This window comes from Aulonocara stuartgranti, assembly GCF_965226115.1.
Source record: "Aulonocara stuartgranti genome assembly, chromosome: 14".
In the NCBI taxonomy this organism is placed as follows: domain Eukaryota; kingdom Metazoa; phylum Chordata; class Actinopteri; order Cichliformes; family Cichlidae; genus Aulonocara; species Aulonocara stuartgranti.
The window spans coordinates 4,913,024-4,939,611 of NC_138950.1; the positions used below are offsets into that span (position 1 = coordinate 4,913,024).

At 44.8% G+C, this 26,588-nt stretch overlaps 2 protein-coding genes across 4 annotated transcripts in view; one reads left to right on the forward strand and one right to left on the reverse strand.

Moving 5' to 3' along the window:
• LOC309687770 (calpain-5-like) overlaps positions 1-7,003 on the forward strand; it is a 33,556-nt gene extending 26,553 nt beyond the window's left edge. The window contains exons 4-13 of the mRNA XM_082502944.1: positions 1,130-1,338; positions 2,349-2,541; positions 2,613-2,806; positions 2,901-2,978; positions 3,071-3,266; positions 3,350-3,472; positions 3,594-3,790; positions 4,101-4,222; positions 4,582-4,718; positions 4,811-7,003. Coding sequence (XP_082359070.1) covers positions 1,130-1,338; positions 2,349-2,541; positions 2,613-2,806; positions 2,901-2,978; positions 3,071-3,266; positions 3,350-3,472; positions 3,594-3,790; positions 4,101-4,222; positions 4,582-4,718; positions 4,811-4,987 — 1,626 coding nt within the window. The 3' untranslated portion in view covers positions 4,988-7,003. The remainder of the gene's footprint in view (positions 1-1,129; positions 1,339-2,348; positions 2,542-2,612; positions 2,807-2,900; positions 2,979-3,070; positions 3,267-3,349; positions 3,473-3,593; positions 3,791-4,100; positions 4,223-4,581; positions 4,719-4,810) is intronic.
• A 787-nt stretch (positions 7,004-7,790) lies between these two features.
• rsf1a (remodeling and spacing factor 1a) lies at positions 7,791-25,984 on the reverse strand. Of its 3 annotated transcripts, XR_014270779.1 has the most exons (19): positions 25,735-25,984; positions 21,832-21,923; positions 21,622-21,714; positions 21,331-21,536; positions 21,119-21,243; positions 20,230-20,337; positions 18,581-19,901; positions 18,246-18,447; positions 17,940-18,152; positions 17,099-17,203; positions 16,011-16,090; positions 15,824-15,872; positions 15,366-15,472; positions 14,891-14,955; positions 14,328-14,502; positions 14,018-14,250; positions 13,159-13,356; positions 11,891-12,910; positions 7,791-10,411 (listed from the first exon to the last, which is right to left on the reverse strand). XR_014270779.1 is itself a non-coding variant. In XM_082502488.1 (18 exons), exons 1-18 carry the CDS (start codon positions 25,886-25,888, stop codon positions 12,144-12,146), a joined length of 4,293 nt encoding a protein of 1,430 aa, XP_082358614.1. In that variant the 5' UTR covers positions 25,889-25,984; the 3' UTR covers positions 7,791-12,143. The 3 variants fall into 3 exon arrangements, 2 of the variants coding, with proteins under 2 accessions (XP_082358614.1, XP_082358615.1); XM_082502488.1 differs by having other exon boundaries at positions 7,791-12,910; XM_082502489.1 differs by having other exon boundaries at positions 7,791-12,910; positions 18,246-18,423; positions 25,735-25,983.
• Positions 25,985-26,588: the final 604 nt, after the last annotated feature.

The window sequence follows — 26,588 nt, forward strand, 5'->3', positions numbered from 1 at the left end:
TCAGACGTTCCTGCAGAAACTGAACATTTCTGCAGAATCACACAGGTCAGCTGTTTGTAAAGCAGTTTATATTTGACATGAACGCTGAAGCTAACACAGAACAGCTGAGAGCATTTTCTGTAGATTCGTTTTTCTCTACAGACTGTACAAAATGTTTGAAAATACTTTTTGAGGTTTTTTTTTTTTTTTTTTTTAAGGTGTTAAGCAGGCAGGTGATGTGTGAAGGTGCTAAGCAACAGGAAACGCTGCTGACGTATGACAGGGAACGGTGGGAGTTTCCTGAGGGCTTCTGGGAGCCCGGCTCGTCTTAGCTCAATGGATCGCTTATTTATTTATATCACTCACTTCACTGGGGAGTGTGTGTGTGTGTGTATGGATTATGTCAACGTGTTGTCAGCTGGGGTTTCAGCGCAGGATGTGGATGGATGACGTTCGCTCGTTAAAAACTTTAATCCTGAGTTGCTCCTGTTAATCAGAGACGCTTAATGTCATTAATGGGAAACGAGTGAAAATCGCTCGTTTCAATCTTTTTCTGTACGTGTTTGTAGTGTGGAGCTGTTGTGTTTATCTACATTGTTTTTTTGTTTTGTTTTTTTAATAGAAAGTAAAGATGAGAAAATATATTTTACATTAGAGAACCCACAATCGCTCCCTGTCTGCACCTGAACACGTTTTTAAACACTGTTATGTCCACATACTGTTTGTTTAATATGTGGCTTACATTTAAAACAGCCTTCAAGGACATCACCTGTAAAATAAATAACGCTGTAAGCAGCGATGGTCAGTCGCACCTTTGAGCTGCGGTCCTGGTGTTTCCTTTGGGCGTGATTGAGGTCTGGCCCTGGATTCTAATTGGCTGTTGAACAAACGAGTTATAAAACTCCCAATGTCACAAGGTGGCGCTGAACCTCATTTAACGTTGACGTGCAGATGTTTCCAGGCGTGTAAAAGGCCTGAAAATGACCAAAACGGCATCTGTGGGCGACTTCCTGTTGGATTCAGGGCGCAGATCCCCGGGAGGCTGCTCCCCAGATATGACACAGCTGAGCACACCGCGGTTACGTCTGAGCTCGAGTGGGGTGATGACCATGGTTTTTATGTTTTTTCTGGGGTTTTTTTTTTTTCAAAGGTGATTCCTGACTGGAAGGATCAGGAGTGGGACAAAGACAAACCGAACTCCTACGCCGGGATCTTCCACTTCCGCTTCTGGCGGTTTGGAGAGTGGGTGGACGTAGTGATCGATGACCGGCTCCCCACGGTGAATGGACAGCTGGTGTACTGCCACTCCAACGACAGCAATGAGTTTTGGAGCGCGCTGGTGGAGAAGGCCTACGCCAAGTAAGCACTTCCTCAGATCAGTAACTGAAAACAGCAGCTAATAAAAACAGAGGATATGAAGAGGCAGGAAGAAATAAAATCACTTAAATATTTTACAGCTGTGGAAAGAAAAGAAACACTCGAGGAAACTCATGTTGAAGAAATGACTCAGGAATACACAAATGCATTAGAAACTGACCCAAGGCTCTCCAGTGACATAAAAACAGGAACTGAAATTAAAGTAATTTAGCTCAGAACCAATAACGCGATACATGGAGGAATTTTAAGAACTCTGATTGGATGGGGTTTTTTTCCTGAAACATACAAACAGGTGAGGTTGTCCCAAAATAAGGACTGACACCTTAAACTCTGAAGGAAAGTGTTCCCACAAACTAACATAGGACAGGAAGTCTCTTTGCACAGCTGTCGCCATCTGGTGGACTTCAGATAGAACGCAGGTTTAAGCCACCTCCACAGTGGCTTCATTTTTCCCACTCGGAAGCTACGTTCATGTCTTACAAGTGCTGAAACCTTCTGATTACAAGGTGCAGCCAATCAGAAAAGGGTTAGTTTAAAGGGGGAGGAGCTAAAACAGCCCTTTTCAGATGAAAATGGGCTGAGGAGCCTCACAAAGGCAGCATAAGATAAAGGAGGATTAATGTGAACTGAGTCCGTGAATGAGTCCAGTATAAAGTTTCCTTCTGTGCTTTTAGAGATGAAATCTGAGGGGTCCGATTTTTAACTCTGACATTTTTCCCTTAAACTCAGGGACCACCACAGCAGATCTGTTTTCTCATCAACAGTGAAATTCAAACAGGTGCTGATGTGATCCTAGTTTAACATTTCACAATGTTAACGTCAAATTGATTAAATATAAATTTTACTCCCTGTAATTATGTTTAATTAGCAATAAAAATGAGGGCATGAATCCCTGACTCTGTTGTAAATCTGGACAGTTACTTGAAAAGCAGAATGAGACTCAAACGTTTGTTTATAGTAAAAATAAATGTAAATGTTTGTGTGTTTTCCAGGATGTACGGGTGCTACGAAGCTCTGGATGGGGGCAACACGGCCGATGCTCTCGTGGATTTCACGGGAGGCGTGTCCGAGCCGATGGATTTGATAGAGAACGGGTACAAACAAGACGAAGAGAAGCAGCACGAGCTGTTCGAGAGAGTCCTGAAGGTTCACAACAGAGGAGGCCTCATCAGCTGCTCGATCCGGGTAAGGACACGTCAAACGCAAACCCACGCCAGCCAAACGAATTCATTCATCTTCTCGACGTGTCGTTCCAGGCGACCACTCAAGCGGACATGGAGGCCAGGCTGGACTGCGGCCTGGTCAAGGGCCACGCCTACGCCGTGACGGACGTCCGCAAGGTGAGGCTGGGCCACGGCCTGCTGGCCTACTTCAGGTCAGACAAACTCAACATGATCCGCATGAGGAACCCCTGGGGGAAGAGAGAGTGGAACGGGCCGTGGAGCGACAGGTGAGGAAGAGAGAAATCCTTTGAACAGGTTCTCTTGTTGAGATCTGTGGTGTGATACAGATGATACAGATGAAGCGTTTGTGCCTGTTTGCAGCTCTGAAGAGTGGCAGAAGGTCAGTAAGAGTGAGCGGGAGAAGATGGGCGTCACTGTGGAGGACGACGGAGAGTTCTGGTGAGTTTTAGTGCTGCGCTGCCACCTGGTGGCTCTTTTTCAACTTTATCTCACAGTAAATCATACCAGTCCTTTCTCTCCTCCTCCTGCAGGATGACATTTGATGACTTCATCGCCAACTTCACCGACCTCATCCTGTGCCGTCTCATCAACACATCCTACCTGAGTTTACACAAGACCTGGGAGGAGGCGGTGATGCGGGGCTCCTGGCACCGCCACGATGACCCGCTGCTCAACCGAGCTGGGGGCTGCACCAACAACAAGCACTCCTTTCTCCAGAACCCGCAGGTGTCTCATTTGTTCAGAGTTTCAGGTTAAAATTCATCCTGTGCGTTTATGACTGTGCGCATGTTCGTTTCTGTGTGTCGCAGTACGTGTTTGACGTGAAGAAGCCGGAGGATGAGGTGCTGATCTGTCTGCAGCAGAAGGACCGCAGGGCCACTCTGAGAGGGGGGCGAGGAGAAAACCTGGCGATCGGCTTCGACATACACAAGGTCAGATATTCATGGGCGTTGTTATAAAATGTCCAGGTCGTTTGTATTTAAAGGACGGCTGTGGCTGTATTGGATTCAGTCATTTAAACTGGAGTGAAAACTTCTGCTGCTTCCTGTTCAGGTGGAGTTAAACAGGACGTACCGAATGCACGTGACCCAGCAGAAGGTTGGCGGCAGCATCTACATCAACTCAAGGTCTGTCTTCCTGCGCATCGACCTCAAAGAGGGCCGCTACGTCATCATACCCACGACCTTCGACCCCGGCCTGGAGGGAGACTTCCTGCTCCGCGTCTTCACCGATGTCACCTCAGACTGCAAGTACGCGGCACACGTGGTTTAGCTCGCCATTTTTAGAAATTTTCTTCTGTTTCTATTAATGTAGGCGAACAGTAAAGACGGCGGACGGCCTCCCTGCTGCACTTTCAGGGGAAAATAAACTCTTGTTTTCCATGCTGGGAACTGAGAGTGAGGGGAGATCTTTGGGCTTCCTCTCAGTTCAGACACGCAGCCAATAAAGACTTTATGAAAACAACAACACATGAAAGCATTAATTATCATTCTGTGTGTACTCAGCGTTGCACATTTAAACACTGAACCACAGAAACGGATCTTCCTGTCTGTCCCGCAGGGAGCTGACTCTGGACGAGCCCCAGAAGACCTGCTGGTCGGGGATGTGTGGTTATCCCTCTCTGGTCACTCAGGTCCACATACTGCAGGCCGACGGACTCGCTGCACAGGACTCAGACGGAGGTAAATGCTTCTGTTCTTCACAGGAAACCTGCCTTACACCTTAAAGACTGTATATAAAAGACGGACGTAACCACCGCGATCCACTCAGGCATGTTTGTTTGGCTTTGTGAGAACGATTTGGGGTATTAGACTTTTACCGCAGATCACGGCCTGATGATTAATCAGCTTTTGAATTCAGTGGCTTCTGATCATAAAACCGGAAAACTCAGAATAAAGTGGTTTAAAGTCCTGTTATAAATAAATGTTTAAAGTGTGGTGAGACCTGCATGCGATGCGTTTAGGGGACATCTGTAAATTGTAGCTCAGAAACATCATGAAATGTCCACTGAAGTGTTGATAACTCAACTGTGTCTCTCCAGCGTCGGATCCTTACGTGATCATTCGCTGCGAAGGACAGAAGGTCTGCTCGCCGGTCTATAAAAACACGTGCAGTCCCGTCTTCGACACCAAGGGGCTCTTCTACAGGAAGAAAGCAAACCAGCCAATCGGCATCGAGGTTTGTAACACACAGAAGTGTGTGTGTGTGTGTGTGTGTGTGTGTGTGTGTACATTTAAAGCGCTGACCTTCTGTCTCTCTGTGTCTCTCAGATCTACAACAACAACGTGCTGAAGGACTCCTTCCTGGGTCAGGTGACGCTGCCCGCCGAACAGGGAGAAATAAAGAAAACGTTCCACCTGAAGGACAAGGGCGATCGCCGTGACAACGACCTCTCTGGTACCATCACTGTTGCGATATTGACGAGCTCGATACTCACCGGTATCTAAGATTTGGAGCCGGGAAACATTTCTGAAGTTCCACAACGCCCGGAAATGTCTCACAGACATATCCATAGACTGTAAGTAAAAGATGGATGCAGCTAACGAAATGATATTTCTCAGCAGCATGATCTCATCTACACAGCCTGAATTTTTGTAGTCCATTTTAAGGATGTTGTAGTCCTTGAAACAGGCAGCAGAGAAAAATCTAATTCCTTTGAATCCTCATGAATTCTCCACATCTTTCCTCCTTTTCCCTCCTTCATGAAAAAAAACCACAGGAGGGAATTTTTTGAATCTAACAGAGACCAAAAGTGTTTTTAAAAAGTCCAAATACCCACTTCAAAAAGTTTCAACTGGAGGCTTCAGAAACCAGACACGGCAAACCAATGGATAACATGGCTGTGGCTGCTGCCATCTTTCTTATACGGTCTATGGAATATCCTGAAAACGTCAGAGTTTGATTGTAAAAATTTGTTTACACTTTCACGTTTTCTTTTTCCCCAGATTTAACTTTCTGTCAGCAGCTTCTCTATGTCAGTTTTTATTAGACAGTTTAATGTGTTTTATCTTTAATTTCCACGCGTTCATTCCTGACGGCCGAGGTGAACTCTGGTCGCGTGCTCTCGCTCGTTATGAAGCTAATACTGTTTACGTGTCATCCTCGCACAGGACTCTGTGTTTGTTATTCATGGCAGAAACATGCCAAAGATTTTTAAAATCTGCCACTTCATTATTTGTACCAGCAGTCTGTAAAATATCCGGACAGCAGACATGTTCAGACGTGCATGAGATTATCTACCTGCAGCAGGTTTGTGCCGCCTGCTGTCGTCTCTTTGTAAAACTGTCCCAGAGTCACTTTAATCTTAGTTGAATATAATAATGATTTTTTTTTTTTGTGATGTTTCATTATAGATTCAATTTAATCTCAGTGCTCGCTTCGCACTTCATTATAACGCCTCCCTAGTTATCGCAACCCTGAGTTGGAGAGCAAGGTCTCAGCTCAGTATTTTTAGGGTTTGTTATTAAAGTGCTCAGTGAGTGTAGATCACTCGGTAACACTAAAATGACCACTTTGTCCATCTTTGACTTGATGTGTGTAGACCTGTGGATGAGCTGTGTGCTCACAAACCCGCTGAGACCACTGAGGGGGCAGCTGCATTCTTTCTAATGGCCAGCAGAGGGCAGCCACTCTCCTGTGAGAATGCAGCCCTGCTTGAGTTCATGGTGCCAGTTATTTGTTTATTTTGTGATTTACGGCCAGTATTAGGGGGGAAAAAGCAGAATAAACACGGTGTTCAGGTGTGCAGTAGGCTTTCTGATTACTGCAGAAGTCAGAATCACAATTATTTTAGCCTTTAATCTCAATTTTTGAACATGACTGAAGATCTGGGCTCCTTTTGTAAACTTTGACCCTGGTCTTTCTACACCATTTACTCTGGGTGTAATCCATATAGTCAAACTTTCTATTACTTCTATTTATATTACTCCTTCTGGCCTACAGTCATCGGGTAGTGTCCGATACCAACATTGTCCTACAAGATGATTAGTTATCAACAAACGCGCACTTCTTCAGATCGAGATCGTCTTGTGTACTTTTACAGTTTTTTGCTTTCAACTTTAAATCAAATCCAGATGAACCCAAGTGAAATGAAAAGGAGGTGAAGGGGGCACAGGGTCAATTGGCAGGGAATGAGCTTTTAAGTTAGTGTAAGCTTTTATGGAGCATACCACTTTAAAGGAAAGGGGTGTGTTCAATTTATAACAGGATAAAAGGAGAGCTTTGAGTAGATGAACGGCTCGATTATTCTGGTTTCAAGACAGACAATGAAATTCAGTTGCATGTCTGATATCCTGTTTCTCACCTCCACAAACGGGGTTCTGTCCATCTTTGATTACAGTCGATCTGTTTCAGTGCTGTTCAGTCTGATGTAATCAGGCCTGTAAGAAGCGTTGTTTCTGTCTTATGTTCAACTCCTGCAGTGTCTGATGGTCATTTAAATAAAGTTTACTTTTAAAAACTTTCCCTTTGTGTGGTTTGATGGAGGCACTGCACTAAAGTTGTGCTTCATAAAAATCCCACAGCCTCACTTCAAACTCACTGATCATCACAAAAGCCAGTTTGCCGAGTACTGCATGTGTCCTCAAAGTACATTTAAACTCTATAAATGTATCTCTACGAAAAAAAAATAGAAATGATCGTGTAAAAGAAGTTTAAAATAACTGATCAGCAGTGTTTATGTAGGATTTACTGTGAAATCTTCATGTGATGTTTTCAGTTTCAGCTGTTCAAAACCTGCAGCTCCAAATGAAGTTTAGAAATAAAACCCCGTTTTTGTGTCATGTGATATCACAGCCACACCTGCTTTCATTTAATGACCCATAATAACAGAAACAAGCATCAGTACTCGTGATGTGTGATCCCTTTCTAATATCTCACTGTAAAAATGTTAAAAGTACATTTTCAATACCATGTGGTTTGATCTGCTGATCAATAATGAACCTCTTTTTCCCTTTAAATCCATTTGCTACCAGGCTCACCATGACCGTCTTGCATTCAGTTGCCTTAAAGTGTTTTCCAGCCCCGGATCTCAAAATGCTGGAAAAATAAAGTGAAATAAAAAGCAAAAAATTTGGACTTTTACTCTGAATATTTCATGAGTTTCAAAGTTTTCCTGGCTTGATTAAAATACACCAAACCAGCTGACTGTGAGGAGTTCATCTGGGAAGTGTGGCTATTTTCACTGGAATGAACAAACACGGAAAGCAGAACAGATCCAGGTGAAGGAATGATAATGAGACACGGAGACTGTTTTCGAGGAGATGCCGGGATGTCGGTTTTAATAACTTAGAAAACATTTATGTTACACCAGTACTACGGTAACAGTACAACAGAGAAATGGAAGGAGCCGCAGTCACATCCAGTTTGAACAGTTTAAACAGCTTCGGCGGCCGACACTCAGCACATCGCTTTCAGTGGAATGATTTCAGACTAGAGGCGTAAAAAGCACATTTTAACCTGCCCTTAATGCTAAACAGGTGAGTGGAGGGTCAGCAGAAGCTTTTACTGACACACGGGACTGAAAATTAATATAAACTCAGATCACTGCAGTTCAGCATGGAGGGGATTTTCCAAAACCCACTTTAAATCCAACACAACATGATAATGAGACAAACCGTCCCGCAACACCTGAACAAGCACGGAAAGTACCTGAAAGAATATTTACCAAGAGAGCTGGCGGTGAGCTTCGGCCATGAGTGAAGTATTAACCTCTGTTTTAGGGAACAGAGGTTCTCCAGCAGGAAGCTAAGCCTTTTCTGAAGCTCAGGAACAACAATAACAGTAATATCAGCTTTAAAAAGGATTTTAAAAAAAGACTAAATAAACCATCTGCTCGCATGTGAGAACCTCCCACTGTTTGCATCTTTATTATCTTCAGCTCAGATATTTTGGATTCTTTGACGGTTCATTTAAAAATAAAAATGTCTCAGGCATTTCCCGTCTGACGTATCGGCGTCTGTGCTGTTCAAGAGCATCACTGGACACCGATTATTCTGTGATGTGTTTAAAGCAGAAAAATCAAATCTTTCGTGAACGTCGAAAGCTTCAGACTTTGACCAAGTAAACTCTGTTCATAAAAAGAAGAACCAACAGGAAACTTTATTTTAAAAACATGAAATCTTTTTGTCTTTCCTTCCGTTTCTGCTGCCAGGTCTCTGTAAAGGAACTTTTTGTAAATTCCTGTATTTAAAAATAGTTTCAAACTTTTTTGATTTAACCAAAGCTGAAAGAAAAGAGATGCTGTGACTTTGTCCATTAAAGAGTTTCAGTTCAAGGTGAACTGGGGCTGCACTTTCCTGTAATGCCACTTTTATGCCACAAGTGAGTAAGCGTAACCTTTATTTAACCAGGCAAGTCATTAAGAACAACTTATTTACAACGAAGGCCTGCGGGAGTCAAGTGGACACGGTGGTTTAAAAAAAACCCCAAAAACAACAAACAGAAGCACACGTCTGAAAACATCTCAACACAACTGCCAGTAAAACACTGCCCCCTGCTGGTGAAGTTTAGTTACATGTAGCAGAGGGTCATTACAAAAAGCACCTTTAAAGGGTGCCGTTTGTAAAACTGTCAGTTTAGAAATACTAATAAAAGTTAACAGCACAACGTAAAGATGTAACAGCTGCGACGTTAGCCTTGTTCTGAGCATGACCGCTCCTGCCTCTGACTGTAACGTCCAACCTGACAAGAAGTAGCTTTGCTCAGACAGGCGCCTTGTTTTCTGTGAGTCAGTATTAACGCTCAGGTTTGCGTCTGTCATGATGGAAGCGGACTCAGTGGCCTGTGTAGTTTTTACACATCACACCTTAAAAAATATTCAAAGCTGAAATCATGAAATCATCCAATCAGAACCGAATCATCAGGGCTGAATTTATCAAACCACTTAAAGAGAAATGGATAATCTGTATAATGTTACAGAGAGAGGATATCCCTCATATGGTCATCTGTGGCAGAGATGCCCCACCCACATGCCATTCACGATGGGCAGCCAATCAGAAGAAACTTAAAGTGGGCGGGGCAAAGACAGCTCATTTCAGATACTGGAGCTGAACTGAGGCCCAGTGCCAGATGAATACAGATTATTATGAACTTTGAATCATGCAGAACAGGCCCGCTGTGAGCCATCAGCCATTTATAAGGTCTCAAAGCAGATTCATCGTGATGGCTGTGAGGAAACAATAATATACTAATGCATAAAAAAACAAACATGTTGACTGGGTTTGTACTTTTCCATGTATTTCCTCCTGTTGATATAATTATGCATTATAACTATATTACACTGAATTATATTTAGTATTTGAGTAAAATTAAATGATTTTAAAGTATCCAAAAACAGCTGCTCTAAACGTTTTTACACCTCTAAGAGCATTTTGAGGTGAACTCTGAGTAGTTTGATAAACGCAGGCCTGAAGTTTAATCATCATCTGAACTCTAAAGAAAAACTTTTCAGTGCCAAAAAAAAGTCTCGGTAAGGTCAGCGGAAATGTTTGAGTCCAACTTTTAAAGGTGAGCTTGGTGGAAATTTAAAGATAAATGGAGCCTCTTTTCATTAACAGCAGGTTAAAGCCCTGACAGTGATTCGACTGTGTGCGACGGTTAAACAGAAGCTGACGGAACAAAACTCTGATTAGTGATCGGTGTTCGTTTTCCTCCCCTGAGCCTCGGTCAGAAATGAAGATTTGTTCCTCCTTAAAACGAGGCGTTCAAACTGTTAAAACGCTCCGGAGACGCGGGGCGGGACTGAGCCGTGAGACGGGGTTTTACTGGTGAACGGGCTCCACGCTGCTCTGATGGAACTCCGCTGCGGAAACAAAAACCGCTGGTCGCCGGTCGATCTGCAGGTCGCTCGCAGCAGCATCTCTCCTCCTCTCCTTCGTATAGAAAATATAACACTATATTTTACAAGAGGACTAAGAGAACAGAACGTCTATTATCTTACAAGGAACAGGCAGAGTATGTACAGCGAACGCGCCGGCACGAGGACGAGAGGAAGCCAGACACTTTGGATCCGAAGCGGTGACGTGGAGACGGAGCTCGCTACAGATTCAGAGTCTATATTTACAACAACTTCTAAAAACTTTTCAGCGCCGGGACCTCCGGACGATTAAAAAAGTTCCAGGATCGGTTAAACCCGGTAACAGAAATCTGATTTATTTGGTTCCTCAAAGCCTGGATTAGCACAGTCAGTGTTCACAGACAGCACGAACAGTTTAAGGTAACACAAAATGAAACGGCAGACGTTCCCTCTTCAGTCATAAACTCTCACATTAGGGCAAAAGTCAACTTTTTCTGTTGAGCTTTTAATAAACAGATCACAGAGCAGATGATGCTTTGTGACCTTTAACCCCTGGAGCTCTCCGTCACCCTAACCTCAGGACTTTTTAAAAAAATCCTCCCAAATCCCAGCGGAGGACAAAATCATCACTGCAAAAACTCAGTTTGTACTGAGAGATGTCTTGTTTTGCTGGGTTAGAATGAGGCTCGTGACTGAGGCCTGGCAGGTAAAAGCAAAGAAGAGGAAGGAGGTGAAAATATGAGCTGATTATAGAGGGCGATGAAGGCCGGCGGCCGGCTCACGTCATTCATAGCTGTTTAAGGACCTTTTTACTTTCCTACAAATCTGTGCAAATTAATAACAATGTGAACTGACTGGAGTGAATGATTCAATCGGGAACGCTGAAGGATCGAGACAATCGACCAATCACAGCCGGACATCATGTATCGTCGGTTACACTGAACGTGTAGCCGTGTAGATCTGACCTTAGAGCTGCTTTGAAGAACCAAATTATCTTTGTGGAGCACAAACTGTTTAATCCGACTTTCAGTTTTATCTGAAAGTGTCGGTTTCATGGACCAGCTGCAGGCTCTGATTATTTTTATCTCAAATAATTACATTTTCTGGGGGCATAACAGGCAGCTTTTTTTCAGTAGTGGTGTTTCATTTTTAAATGTCAATATTTAATTTCTAACTTCATTAGAAATTTGAAAAGTTACATTTATTTAGTGTAATTAACTTCGTCGTCCACCTGCAGTTCCTTCGTAGCTCACTGCGGCTCTGCATCCCACACTGAGAATCACTGTTTTATAAAATATCATTAAATAATGATTAACCAGTTTTCTAAATCCTAATATTTATATATAAAAGTTTTGTCCAAGCGACACTTCAAACCCACAAATATTCAGCCTCGAGAGAGTTTTCTCCGACCGTCACCTGATCCAAAGTGCTCGCTTTGATGCCGACGCCCTCCTCGGTGCCGGCTCATTAAGTGCTATGAGAATGATGAAGTGCTTTAAGATGAAATACACGACAGACGAACCGCCGCCCCCAGCTGTGATGGTGTCACACGGACCTGTCGGGTGGACGGTGAGGTGGAGCCATCCTGCTGCCGGGAGGCGTCAGCTCCGCCCGCCTGCCCGCTATAAAAATGGGTAACCATGAGTTTCTGTTCCAGCGTGTAACTGTGGACAATTGCGCTCTAACACAACACGACGGCGAAGAAGAAGAGTGAGGAACGTGAGTCAGAGTGAGATCCGGGCAGTGGGCGGGAGGCTTGAAAAGAAAAAGCAGAACAAAGAAGCGAGCGTTGTGCACGCACACAGCCATCATGACTGCAGACTGTTCTGGACAGAGTCTCGGGAGTCCCTCTGTTCCTCCTCCTCTCCCTCCCCCTCCTCCGGATGTGAGGGACCGTTGTGCCTGCCCTGCCTGCCCGACCCTGCAGCGTCTCTGGGCTCTGGGCCTCTGGAGGTCCGATGTCCGTTTGGCGGAGACAGGCTGCGGCCCCTCGCCTTTTCCTGAGCGTCGCTGTCAGCTCTCCTCTCCCCCGTTGAAGATCTTTTGGTCACCGTCTTCTGTCTCCCATCCTCGTCGTCCTCGTCCTCCTCGTCCTCCTCTTCATCGTCATCTGAGTCGATGCGGTTCAGTCTTTTGCGGACCGGACGATCCTCCTCCGATGATGACTCAGAATACGAGTCGTCGTCCTCCTCGCCCTCCTCCTCCTCCTCGTCCGTCGAAGGCCGCCGTTTCTTCAGCATCTGGGCGAGCCGTTTGCGCCGCTGCTGCGACAGGATCTCTCTCCTCTTCCCCCTCCCCATCTTCTCCAGGTCCTCCTCTTCCTCTCTGTGTGTTCTCTTTAACCTCCTCCGCTTGTCTCTCTCCTCCTCGGCCTCCTCTTCCTCCTGCAGTCTCCTCTTCAGCCGCCTCCTTCTCTCTCCCTCGTCCTCTTCGTACCTCCTCCTCCTCTTGTCTCTCGTCCTCCTTGTCCGGAAGTCTTCCTCATGTCTCCTCCTCCTGTTCACTCTCCTCCTCTGGTCATCCTCCTCCTCGTCTTCATAATCGTCCTCCTCTGAATCTCTGGAAGAAGCCGACACTGAAGGAAAAAAAGACAGAAAAAGTCATTATGAACAAAAATCAATGACTCCTAAAATCAACAAAAGGTAAACATTTGCTTATTGATAGTTATGATACTACCACCTGCTGACTTACTGATGGATAAAGTAAGATATATGACATTTTTTCCCCATTATGGAGATAAATCTGGAAAACATCGAGCAGATTTCTCCTTAAGGGCGACTGAGCTGATTAAAACTCGTCCTTTACGCTCTGATGGTGACTGACCGTCGCTGTAGTCGCTGGAGAGACGCTCCTTGCGAGGCCTGCCGTGGCGCTTCACCTTGTCCTTGTTGGCGGAGGCTCGCGAGTCGTCCGACGACTCCGACGTTTCACGGTAGTTGACTTGTTGGCGCTGGCCCCGCCTCAGGCCCCGCCTTTTTTTGTCACTGTTGCTGTCCGTCATGTCGCTGAACTGATCCGAGTCTGAGAGACCAACAACCAACAAGTGAACTAGTTATCAGTCAGCACTGAGACACCTTTCCATCTGTCTCCCTCTCACTCACACACATGTAATCTGTTCCTATCTGAACCTCCCCGGCTCTCCCCGCAGATCACAGTCCACAGAAACTCCGCTGACAGATGAGGTCAGGCAGAACAACTCAGAGCCGACCCCCGATGTAATCCCACCTCCACCTTTAAACCATCCGTCGCTCCCACTGCACACCTGACCACTGCCTCTCTGTACTTGTGCATGTTCTGCATCACCCTCACTTCGCTCTTGGCTTCCTCATGCAGCAGCACAGCTTCTCGCCATCATCTGTTTTCTCCAGATCAACAAAGACACAGCGCAGCTGCTTCTGAGCTTCTCTAAACTTCTCCATCAACACCCTGAAAGCAAACATTACATCTGCAGAGCTCTTTCTCAGCATGAAGCCAAACTGCTGCTCACTGCCTGCCTGTCTCACATCTCCCCTGTTCTGGAAAGTAGAGGACTCCAGGATTGTGTTAAATGTGTCGTTATAATTAACTATATTTATAGTTTTCTGATAATTGTCTTAATATTTATTTAATCTACTGTTAAACTTCTTTATTCCACTAAATACACACAACTCAGTCTGTAATAAAATCAATCTTGCCGTCTCACCCATCTCTTCCTCGCTTTCCTCCTCTTCCTCGTCGGAGGAGCGTCTCCGCCGCCGTCTCAGCCGCTTCCTGCCCCGCCCACGGCTCCTGCCGGGTCTGTGTTTAACCACTCCTCTCAGCGCCTGTCTGGGGCGAGTTTTGCTATCCCAGCTGCCGGCATCACTGCCCGCGTCTTCGTCTTCCTCCTCTTCATCGTCGTCTGCTCCGGATGCGCCGAAATCTTCGTCCTCTGAGCTGTTGAGAGGAAGAGGGGGATAAATAAGCCGGCAAACAAGATGAGTGAGAAATCTGGAGAGAACCCGCTGTGTCACCTGTTGCTGAGCATGAACTCGTCTTCGCTCTCCGCCGCCGTGCTGTCGCTCTCCAGGTCGTTCAGTCTCCGCTTCTTCCTGTTCCGTGCAGCGTGAGTCTGGCTTCTAATTGGCCGCTGACTCTCCTTCCCGTCCTCTGACAGGCTGGTGGGGAGGTCTTTGCCCCGCCCCGCTCCTGAAGCGAGAATAATGCACGTGAGTGCTGAAAAATCGACTTTGGGTGAAAGTAAATGAAAGCAGACCGGATGTTCTCATTTATTTCATCTGTTCATCCTCAGTGCACCCCCTCAGCTCTTCCTGTCTCAAACAAGCTCCTCCCTCTTTAAAACTGCTTTTTTATGATTGGCTGCCCCTCATAAACTGCCAGACATGCAGTCTGAAGTATTTGTACATACAGTGATTAAAATAATCCAAAATTTGAAAGTCAAAAGAATAAAACTGTGCTAAGAATGTAAAAGAGAATAACATTCATATGAAGACACTTTGATATATAAACCATGTGAATGAGTATTTAACTGGGATCTAAAAGAAGGCCTTACTGGGCCTGCAGTTCCTCCACTCACCTCCACAGAGGTCCCTGAAGTCCTCCTCTATGGCCTCATCAATGGCATCATCAAAGTCATCAAACCTGGAACAAAACAGCTGATTGAAGCCTCTTTCTGTCATTTCACTTTTTCCCCCCACGTGTGCGGGTCATTAAATCATCCTGCAGGCAGCGTTATAAGAGCTTGGTGGCTTGCAGAGGTCAGCAGCCAGAAGCATAACCCTTCCACCCATCACCAGAACTCACAGACACACACGAAGGTGTCGTCTTCGTGGCTTCTGCTCATTGGAACGATGCATAAATACAGCCACCATATTGCCTCCCAATTAATGTAAATCAATGACGGCAGAATTTTCAGCCGGTTTATGTTGATAAACTGAACTAAAAGTAGTTCTAAGATTTTCTACGTTTTTTTTTAATATTATACTTCAACAACTGAGAGTCAACTGTAAAAACCTCCTCCAGCACCTTGAACACCCCCAGGCGACACCCACCTGTAGCTGATGTGCTTCCTGGTCCTGGTTGATCGCCTTCCGAGGTTTTTGCTCTTTTTGGAATCCTTCTTCTTCGCAGACTTCTCCTCTTCCTCCTCATCTCCCTCCTAGGACACCAAACAACGTTCTTTTAAATGCTCCACAGTAAAATCTAAACTTCTACAGATTTAAGATGCAGAAGATGAAACACAGTGTTTATGTGAAAGCAGGAGAAAACAGCGACACTGGAGCTAGAAGCCGTGTTTGTTGCATGTTGATTGTGCCTCACATACCTTAGTAACAGCTTTGATTGTTACATTTGTTTTTTGGCACTTTTGATTTTTTTTTTCAAACATTTCAGTGAAGAGAAAAATTCTAACAAATGCAGATATTTAATTTCCATAGTCTGAGGCAAAAGGAAGTGGGCGGAGCATCATTCCAATGAAGTGACGAAGAGGCCGTGCTCTTCATGTACTCACAGGGATGATGTTCTCCACACTGATTCCTACGTACACCAGCCGTTCCCTCCTGACAGATAAGAACAGAGAAGCTGTGTCAAACTTTTAATGCTGATCGCAGCATTTTCATCCAAACGTGTGTGTGTGTGTGTGTGTGTGTGTGTGTGTGTGTGTGTGTGTGTGTGTGTGTGTGTGTGTGTGTGTGTACCTTCTCTCTGCTCTCTCCTTTTTCTTCAGAGCGCTGTCCAGATTCTGCAGTTGTTCCTCCAGTTTCTCACACAGCAATTTCTGAACAGAGGAAAAACAAACCACCGCAGCTCTGTCACTCTGTGATCTATAAATTATACACTGATGTCGACTCATCTTCCTCACCTCCCTTTTAAACTGTTTACACAGTAAGCCAAGCAGATGGGCTGGTCTAAGTGAAACTACTATGCTTTTACATATTTTCTGGCAAGCATACACCATTATGACAGATACTCATAACAAACGTGGACCCAGTGTCAAATAAAAAGCTTCAGCCTGCTTTAAATGCTTTGTTCCAGACAGTTTTTTCTACACTTGGATCTGTATGATGTCAGCAAACACGGATCCTCCTTATATGGTCATCTCAAGTTCACAGCTCAGGATGTGACCATGGAGGCTCTGTTTACGAGGGCCAGCCAATAGAAACGAAGTCTCAAAGTGGGTGGAGTTAAAAGGGCTTGTTTCATGGGGCCGTTACGATCGCCACATCTGCTGGTGCAAACTGACTGATGCCATTTTAGCCTCTTTATTTCTGTGATCTGCTGCGTTGTGCCGACGCCGGGTTGAAGACACGAGTGTTAATGACACAGAAGCTCAGCGAGTCTCAGGTTACAATGAGGGAGGTTTCTTTTCTTCCAGTTTTAATTCTTCTCCTCTTTTACAAAAGCTGATCTGGAGCTTTTGTCTGAGTGGTGAACAACACAGTGAGTACTCGCACCCCAGCACTGGTAAACTGGTATGTAGCTGCCACAGTCAGAATACAGAGTGACCAGTGTGGCAGGCATACTGAGGCCCTCAGTGTGAGGATGAATTAAGGAGAATTATTTCAAACTGTGACTCATGCAAAGCTACACTGGAAGGATCCAGGCTTTTGTTAACTGGGAACTTGTTAATGTGGCGTTTATACTCACTCTTTGTGAGCAAGCATCAAGTATCAGTACAAAACTGCTTCCTCCTGTCAGTTATCTGAACCATAAACAGGACTTTGGGAGTTATATTCTCATCAGCAGACATGACGGAATCAGTCCATCCCCTCAGTGTCACACTTACATGTTGGCAGGGGGGACAGAACCACTCTCCATCAGGGATCAACATGAGAGGCGGCCGCAGACAGGCAGTGTGGTATCCACTGTCACAGGAGTCACACAGCAGGATCTAAGGACAGACACACACACACATTAAACTCCACACAAACCAGCAGAGATGACAGCTTCTATCATTTATGGTTTTATTCAGAGAAAGTTATCAAACATCTGCTTTGCAGCCTCTGAGTTTCTGTTCGTGTCTCTGTGATTTAGACATTATTACAGAATTCTTTCAGAGTGCAGCTGGAACTGGTGACAGTTTACAAACAACACAATAAAAAATGAAAAGGTTTCAGCAGCATTTTAGGTTCTGCACAAAACTATATACTCAAAGTAAAGAGACACAGACCCTCGATTTATTTTTAGAAATGACTTTAAGGAAACACGATGCATGATGGTGAAAATGCTCAAGTTGGAGTTTGATAACGGGGTGTCACAAACTAATGAGTGACGTCATTCTGGCTACAACCATCTGGTCTGCTGACCACACCCCCATTGACCTGCTTCTAAAACTGCCTCCATCCTCCAAAAAAAACAAAAAAAAAAGACTTGCAGAAGATTTTGGGATGTTGGATTTCCTCCCACTCAGACTCCTGAGCATTAAGTCAGGATTATACTCCCACACACGTGTGCACACAGACCGCAGACACCTTAAACAAGTGTCTTCTAGTGTCAGCACAGCCTGGAGGATGAGCTCTCACGTTTATGTTCTCATGATGAGTTCAAGTCATGAGGACTAAAGCAGAACCGGGCGCAGCGTCCAGACATCTCTGTATCTGTAAGCACTCACGCGAGCGCACACTCACCAGTTCGGGGTGGTTGGGCAGGCAGCAGTGAGTGCAGGCGTCCTCGCTGGGAATCTCCTCGGATTTATACGATTCCTCCTCTGAGTCGCTCCCTCCTTCGCTCTCCTCCTCTCCCCGTTTCCTCCCCCTGTCCTCCACCTCCCCTCCCTCATTAAGTTTGCGCCTCTTTGTGCGTATGTTTGACCACCGGGGGCGCCGGTGCCTTCGTTTACCCTGGAAGTACAGAAAGCCAGAGGGAGAACGAGATGGTCACAGAGACGAAGAAAAAGAGCAACAAGGTAAAAATGACCTGACAGGAACTGTTACCCTTCGCTTCCTTATCTGCTCGACGGGTTCAGTTTTTTTGTCTTTCTTCGTAGCTGAGCTCTGCTCCTCTTCATCCTCTTCATCCTCATCCTCCTCCTCTTCTTCCCTCGTTCTGGTGGGTAGTGCATGTTTTTTCTGTGGGTTCTTCTTCTGGCTCTCAGCCACCTTCGAGCTTGGCCTGCAGGTTGGCAAAGCAGATGATCTTCAAGAAAAGAGGTTTAGATGGGATGAATTTATCGTCACAATCAAACCGACTGCAGCTGAGAATAATGGACAAAAATAAACAAACATTACTGTGTAATCCCCCAGCTTCGTGGATTTTACTGAACACATACCTGCAGATCCTCGCAGACCTCCTCAGCGGCCTCCCTTCCTCTTGCGTCTCCAGCTCCCTCCCTTTCTCCTCCTCCTTCATCGCCTTCCCCTTCAGCTTGTTTCTCCGGTGGGGAGGAATCTTGATCTTTAGCCTGATTCCTTCCTTCTGGAGCTCAGAGGAGGCTTCCTCCAGCAGTCCCTGCCGCTCCTCCGAGGCCTTTGCCTTTTTCTGCTCTGCTAACCCACCGTTGACGCCCTCCTCCTGGTCGTCCTTTTTATCCTGTTGGTCCAGTTTCGGAGGTGAAACAGAGCTTCCCGATTCTGCCTCCGCTTGTACTAAAGTTCTTTCATTCTTCACTCGGTCGTCTTTTTTTAATCCCTCTGCCACACTGAGCACAGACACCTCCCTGCTCCTCTCCTCCCTCTCATCATCCTGCCCAGTTTTCTTCTCCTTGTCCAGCTCGTCTGTGGTGTTTTTACCCTCATTTTCTGCTGTCTGCCTCTTGGGTTCCTCTGCATTCTCAGACAGCGAGGAAACGCCAACAGAGTCCATTTTTGTGGGTGCCGGAGCCTCCGTTAGTGCATGAGGAGGAAGAGGAGGAGGGGGAGGAGAAGAAGTGGCAGCTCCCGCTGGTGTCTCCCCTTCTGTAAGGCCCTTCCTCACCAACACTGACTGCCGGCTCCCTTCACGTTGTTCCTCCGCTGCTCTCAAGTCCCGGAGGTCTGAATTTGGCCCGTTTTGTTCCTGCTGCTTGGCACCGGGCGCTCTGTGACGCTCAGATGGGCTGCGGATGACTCCTACGTGACCCACCACCTGACCTACTACCCCATTTTGCCCATCTTTGTGCGGCAGGAGCAAAGCTCTCCCATTGGTGAGTTCCAGCCTTGATGCGCTGACGACCAGATGCGGCTGCGAGGCAGATGAACCACCAGGGGGCACTAAAGAGTTAGACAGCTTGGCCTCCCTTCCGTGACCGTCCTTGGCGTGGATCACTGACGGGTTACAGACAATAATACTGCTGCTGTTGGTCTTGTTCAGGTGATTGCTGTGGAAGCTTTCTGCCAGCTTGAGCTCCCTCTTCTTCAGTGGTATCTTGGCCTGCTGGCTGCTCCTGACGACCGCTCGCTCCGCTTCCTCTTCCTGTTTAGCCACGGGCGCCATGACAACAGACACTGTGTTCCTGGGGGCGTCGGCGTCCCTCGATTCTGATTTGATGACTGTGGTGATGGTGCTCACGCGGTTATCAAAGACAGACGGTTTGAGGAGCGTCTTCTCCTCCTTCACCTCAGCATCAGCGTTTTCCTGCTTGATGGGCGGCGGTGTGAGCTCCTCCTTCACCTCTGCAGAAAGAAAAAAGGTTTTAAAGATGCACGCAGTTAGGTTGGTTAGGTAAATTGGCGACTGGCGACCTGTCCAGGGTGCACCCTGTCTCTCGCCCTATGGTAGCTGGGATAAACTCCAGCCTCCCCGCAACCCTGACAAGGATAAGCGGAAGACGATGGATGGATGGATGCAACTCATTTTGATTCTTCAGTCTCTTTCGGGTTGCTCGTATTTTGTTTTGGTCATTTTGTATGTCCTTGTTGGGCATTTAGTGTGTCCTTTTAATGGTTTTGCTAGTTTTGGATAGTGGATGGAAACCTGAGGCAGTTTCTTTCACCTACATACCTGGCCTGGTTTGTTTTTCTCTGTTTTGAGGGTCAACCTTCTTGCTGTCAGCGTAGTCCTCTGAAGTCTTTGAGGCCTCAGGGTTGGTGCTTCTGATCGTCTCATCCCCTGCATCAATATGAAAAAAATACAATAGTTTGAATCAAACGTTTGTTTATTATAAAGGACAGAAAAAATCTCAACAATTTTTGCCGTTAAAATTGCTTCTATAGGGTCAAATAATAATTTTTTTTTTTTTTTGTGGTGAGATGCGGGATTTTATACATTTTTAGACAAAGATCAGCTGCTGTGGACTCAGATTATTTGTTTTGACCTGTATTAGTTGGATTTGAGATTACTCAGTATAATTTTTGCCTCAATGGAAGTTATCGTTTCGCTGTTGTTAAATCAGGAATCTCTCAGGTTTTGGTTGCATGTTTTTTTAGACATGAAGTGTAACCTTCAAATGATTTTGAAGGTTTACTCCATTTAAACTATACGGTTATTACTACCATGCATTTACAAATCCTCTGTTATCCGATTGTGGCTCAAGAGTTGGGAGTTCGCCTTGTAATCGGAAGGTTGCCGGTTCGAGCCCCGGCTTGGACAGTCTCGGTCGTTGTGTCCTTGGGCAAGACACTTCACCCGTTGCCTACTGGTGGTGGTCAGAGGGCCCGGTGGTGCCAGTGTCCAGCAGCCTCGCCTCTGTCAGTGCGCCCCAGGGTGGCTGTGGCTACAATGTAGCTGCCATCACCAGTGTGTGAATGTGTGTGTGAATGGGTGGATGACTGGATGTGTAAAGCGCTTTATGTAAAGCGACTAGTAAAGCGCTATATAAATACAAGCCATTTACCATTTACTCTGTGCACTGATTAAAACTCAACTATATAAACTCAATAATCCAGCGTACCAGCTTCTTTCTGTCCAGGGCTGGCACTCCTGGATCCAGCCTGGTTCTGGTCTCGTTCCTGATTGTGGTTTGGATCAACCTGAGCCTTCAGCAGCTCCAGAGCCTCTGCCAGGTCGTTGCGAGTCCTGAGAGGATGGGCGCACATAAGAGTGTAAGCAGAAAGACAAACATGAGACAACCTACATAACTTTAGCTTGACACAAAAGTACAACCTAACAATGCACTTCCAGGTGGATCCGTCCAGATCGTCCTGCTCCTCCGTGTACAGCCGGATGTTCTGCTCCTGGTCCAGCTGAAGCCAGTACATCAGGCCCTGCCGGTCCCGACCTACAGGCTGCAGACGCATCTTCTCCGGGTCCTCATCGTTGACCGCCGTTTTGAACTTCAGGTTTTCGTCAAACTGACACTCGCAGAGGTACTGAAGAGTGGAGAACATCAGTGTAGTTAGCGCCTTGTCTGGAGAAGTTTCAGCCTTTTATACAAACTAAAGTAGGGTGTCATACTTTCAGGATGCTGGACTTGCACTCCATGGACATCTCCTGGTAGCCCTTCTGTTCCAGCTCCCATGCCCAGGTGCTATTCAACTCCTGGCAGACCTACAAGAAACAGTGATTCTGTTAGGATCAAGCTTTCAGTTTTAACTGCGTCCCTTTACCCACTGACTGACACGTTACCCTTCCTTCCTGACTCCTGAGCTCATGTCAAACTCTCACCTTAGCCAGGTATTTTTCCCAGCGGTCAGCAGACACAGACCTCCCCAGTTTCCTGAGCAGCTTCACATGGAGCTCCACGAGTGGTTTAGGAACTGGAAAACACAGACAGGGCGATCAGAAACACGACACAGTTCATCGTAATGTTCCAGAACCAGTGTCAACAAACATTCACCCCACTGAAGTGGCCTCGCTGTGTTATTCTGGTATCTGAACCTGATCTCTCACTTCTCTGTGTGCCATTTCTGAGCTCAGTCACTCACAAACTGTCGGATAGTGCTTACATTCTTATGGCATGTTGACAAATTGTTAAATTATTTTATTTCTCAGCAGCCAAAGAAAGTGTTTAACACAAATGTTCCCATTTTTTTATTAAGAGGGTGAAATATGCACTAACCATATCTGCAGAAAAATCCTTTAGACAAATCAAAAGCAAGAAGATTTGTAGTTTATGCTAACAACCAACCACAGCTGAATATCAATCTAAACAGGACCACCTGTAAACTGTGAAAAGACAAAAACAGCTCCTTTGACTGGCATGTACCACTTCAGATGTAGGGGGGGCTTTTTAATTCATTTTTATCAAAAGCTGCGATAAAACCAGGCTCACCCGAACAAATACACTGCTCACTGGGCCAGTTATCATATATGGCAGCTTCATTTTTCTTATCACCTCTGCACAGAAACTCAGTCCAACTAATAAATATTTACTGTGTCACGGGTACAAAATAAATGAGCAAGGCAGCTACTTAGTCGACTAAATGCTTGATTTTCAGGGAATATTTCAGCCAACTGTCAGCCCATCACATCAGTGGGTTAAAAGCCATAAACTGAGATTCTAAATGAAACATTATTACAGTTTTATTTCATTAGTCTGAAGAGTGGCTTGGCTCGTTTCACTTCACGTCTTTGTCGTTTGAAACTGTTTAGTTTTTATTAATTTCATTCTTTTTTATTATTGCTGTCAGAGCCATGCTGTATGTTTGTGTCACAGATCCTGCCACCAGTAGGGGGCGCAAGAAAGTTGCAAATAAGGCAGAAGTATTTAATCAGCGAGTTTACCTGAGACAGGTGCTGCAGGAGAGAAAGCACACTTTTTAATGTTTAATTCTTTGAGGTATGCTGAATCACACATTTAAATAAAAAATAAAAGAATGAAGATCTGAAATTGATTGAAGAAGGTAAGCATTAAACTATATTTAAATTATATCTGGATTTAAACTGTGGAAATGCTTCATTCATTTTGGCCATTTCATTTTCATTGCATGCTTGAAAAGATGTCCTGCTGTCACAGTAGGGACCATTTACTTGGTCATTAAAATATGGTAGAGTACTCTCCAGGGACTACATTTAACTGGTTTAATCATCATTACATTACAAATAAAAACACACTCTAAAGGCAGACAACTCACAGACATCCCAGACTCAATAAAACTACCAAGACTCAATCTAAGGATGTTTATTTTTCTTTTTTTTTAGCAATTAAATTTTAGTCAACAGTGATGTTGTTGCTTTATGTCAGCGGTACTAAGTTTAATTAGCACGATTTCTGTAGGGAAAATAAAGAGTTTGCTATTACTATCCCGTTGACCTTTATCTTACTCAAATTCAACTTGGATCCTTTTTTAGTGTTAATGATTAATTTTTTTTAAAATGTGGAATGTGAGTACAGTTACCAGGTTTTCCTCTTTCTGTGGAATTCCACACCATTTTTAATCCCCGGGCCCACTTATTACACTTTATTTAACTATACTAATACTTGTACTTATTCACTGACTTGGTTTTAATTTTCTTAGCTGCTGAAACTGAAGAGTTTTCCAGATCTCAAATAAGTAAAATAATCTTTGTATTATTATATTGAGACAATGACAGGCTCTAGTTTACAAAAGTTAGGTGAGTCTCAGGAGAGATGTTTGGCGTAAAAAGAGAAGCGCAGATCTGTGTGCATCTCAGCTGAAAAACAGAGATGATCAGCAAAAATAACAGCACACTCACATCACACCATAACGACAAACTTTTGCTTCCATTCATGTCTACTGTGTTTGCTTAGCAAACACGATAAGCATGAATGTTCTTCACATTTCAACACTAAACCTGTAAAATCCATAGTTTGCTTATTTTCTATGTTATAAATACTTTATAGTTAAATATATATTTAAATATAGTTAACTGTGTGTGGCTCTAAACATGTTGCTATTAACAGTTTAATATGAATAAATGGTAGGGTAGGTGTAATAACTTCACCTTGTCTGTGAATAATTTGTATTTTTTTCCATTTAACTGAATATGTGAACTTTTAAGAGCACAGTGTCTTTTTGACGTTCTAAGACTGCATTACAAAAATACAAATAACCATATTTTAGCTGCAGTTAAATACAGAATAACATACTATATTAAATTCTAAAACTACCTCTCAGCACTATTACCGTGTCCCACTTTGCCCCACAAAAAATATGCTTTGTCTCACATTTAGTTTGTTGGGTTCTGCTTCTGTTAACCGTTTGTGTAGACTAAATCTATTTATAACTTTATTATGATTATATTATTATCATTATTGTTATTATTATTTGGGAACTCAGAAAAGAATGGGGATTAGGTCAAATCCAGCATTAAGACATATTAAACTGGGCTTTATGGAAGTCCTTAAACGCCTGTGACTCGTTGTGTGGTCTAGTGTGAGGCTTTTACGCAACTCCAAAATTTGGGGGAAATTCCAGTTTTCTCTGTTGGCACGGTAAACTGACAAAAAAAATCCCAGAATCACATTTAGAATTCAGATTAGTAATGGTTATTACTTATTTCAACAAAAATATCAGGGATACATTACTGATGACTACCATGGACATTTTAGTTCTTATGTTTATCTGAACGCTATGGGCTAATTATACGCTAGTAAGCACTAGATCTAACGGTCATTTAAAGTCACCAGCGAAGAAGAAGCGATTTACAAAGCTACTCATTCGACAGATATAATCCTGAAATGGATGTTTATTAAATCCTAACGTGGTGTGTTAAGTGTAGCGGTAAGTCTTCTACTTTTATTAAAAGTTGACGAAATAATTGAAGCTAACTGGTTAGCAATGGCTGGAATCTGCGCCTTCTGCGCATGCGCACATTTAACAGCCTTTCACTAACGGCCAAAAAAATAACATCCAGTGTTTTCAGCTAACGTCGCCGCTGTGCGGTGACAGCGGTCTGAAATAGCCACTAAAGCTGTAATACATACACACAAACAGCACCAATAACCTACTGGACACTGCTGTCAATTCAGCCCGCCTGCCAGTGAGGCAGCCGGTGAAAAATTACACCTGACAGCGCTCCGGAGCGAGCTGGTTGGCTGTGTGTGTGGTCACTGCTGCATCATGGCTCCCACATCAAGTTTAACGTGAGCGGATCAATAGCAACCTCGACACAATCATCGATAACCTGTCACCTGATATCAACTAAAACCCCTCGGGACCCCGGGCCAAATGTCGTGCCCCCGGTCTCTTTCACCTAACTTCAGCACAGAGTCCAAACTGTTAAATTCAGAGCGTCTGCTAGCTCTATGTTAGCACGCCAGTGTTTTCCAGCTGCCCGAACGTTTCCTCGGAAACTGGGGAGTCGGACTCGATTTCTGCGAGGAGAAAAGTGGTTCTAACCGGGACCCGAAAAAACGCCACAGCCGATCTGAGCTGCCTAAACTCTCGGTGTGATGCTGTCCTCCTGGGCCATAGACACACACACAGGCGCACACACTCCAGTTTTCGTCATCTTCATCGCGACCGTGACGAGGATGGTGATGGTGGTTGTTGTGGTGGTGTTGGCCCCCTTCTTTGGCTTCAAGTGTCGCAGCTTTCCAGCACTTCTTCGCCCCACCGCCACCACCACCACCACCACCAACACTACCATCAACCGGGCTCTCACCTGTAGTCGTGTCCCGTAGATATCTCTCCATTTGCGGGAAAGTCATCTCGGGCAGATCCAGCGCCGCTCCGTACCGCTCCAGGAACGAGCAGACCTCCGCGAAGCTCGGGCAGAGCGGCGGGCCGGAGCTCCTCAACACCGCCGGAGCAGCCATCTTTCCAGGCGGAGAGAAACAGGAGGGGAGGGCTCGGCTCGCTGCTGGGATGCGACTGTGTGCGAATGAAATGAATGGAGGGAGCGAAGCGTCGACCGGCGTCAGGCTGCGCGGAGGGAGAGCGCGGAGCTTCCGGTCCAGACTTTCACAATAAAACATCCAGGTTATGAAACAGACAAAATACATACTTGTCTGAAAGGTTTGAACTTATTCTGTCCCAGGGCCAAAATATCAAACACAATTTACAATAAAACCACGTTGAGAATCTAAATAAAACGAAACATGGTACAGAGTTGCACTGTTACATTAAAAGACACAAAACGAGGAGTTCTGTTAAAAAGAAAATAGCAAAGAGGTCAAATAAAGAGATGGATGAATAAAATGTTAATATGATACAACAGGGCGTTTAATAATTAGAAATCTTAACAAATAGAAGCAGGTGTGGTATGAGGTGATAGAGATTTCTGCCCCCTGGCAGCAGAGCCGAAGTTTCTCCAGGAAGAGGATTATTCATTTATCATTTATAGCGGTTCATGATCTCAGTGTCTACAGTTTACTAAAACTAAAAAGCAGGAATGAAAAACATTTTTTTAACTTGCTGAATTTAAAAAGAAAAAATGACTGCAGTGAAAGTGAAGTGAACCATAACACCAACAAAAGAATATAAAAGAAAAGAAAACACACAGGAAATGTATTTTGT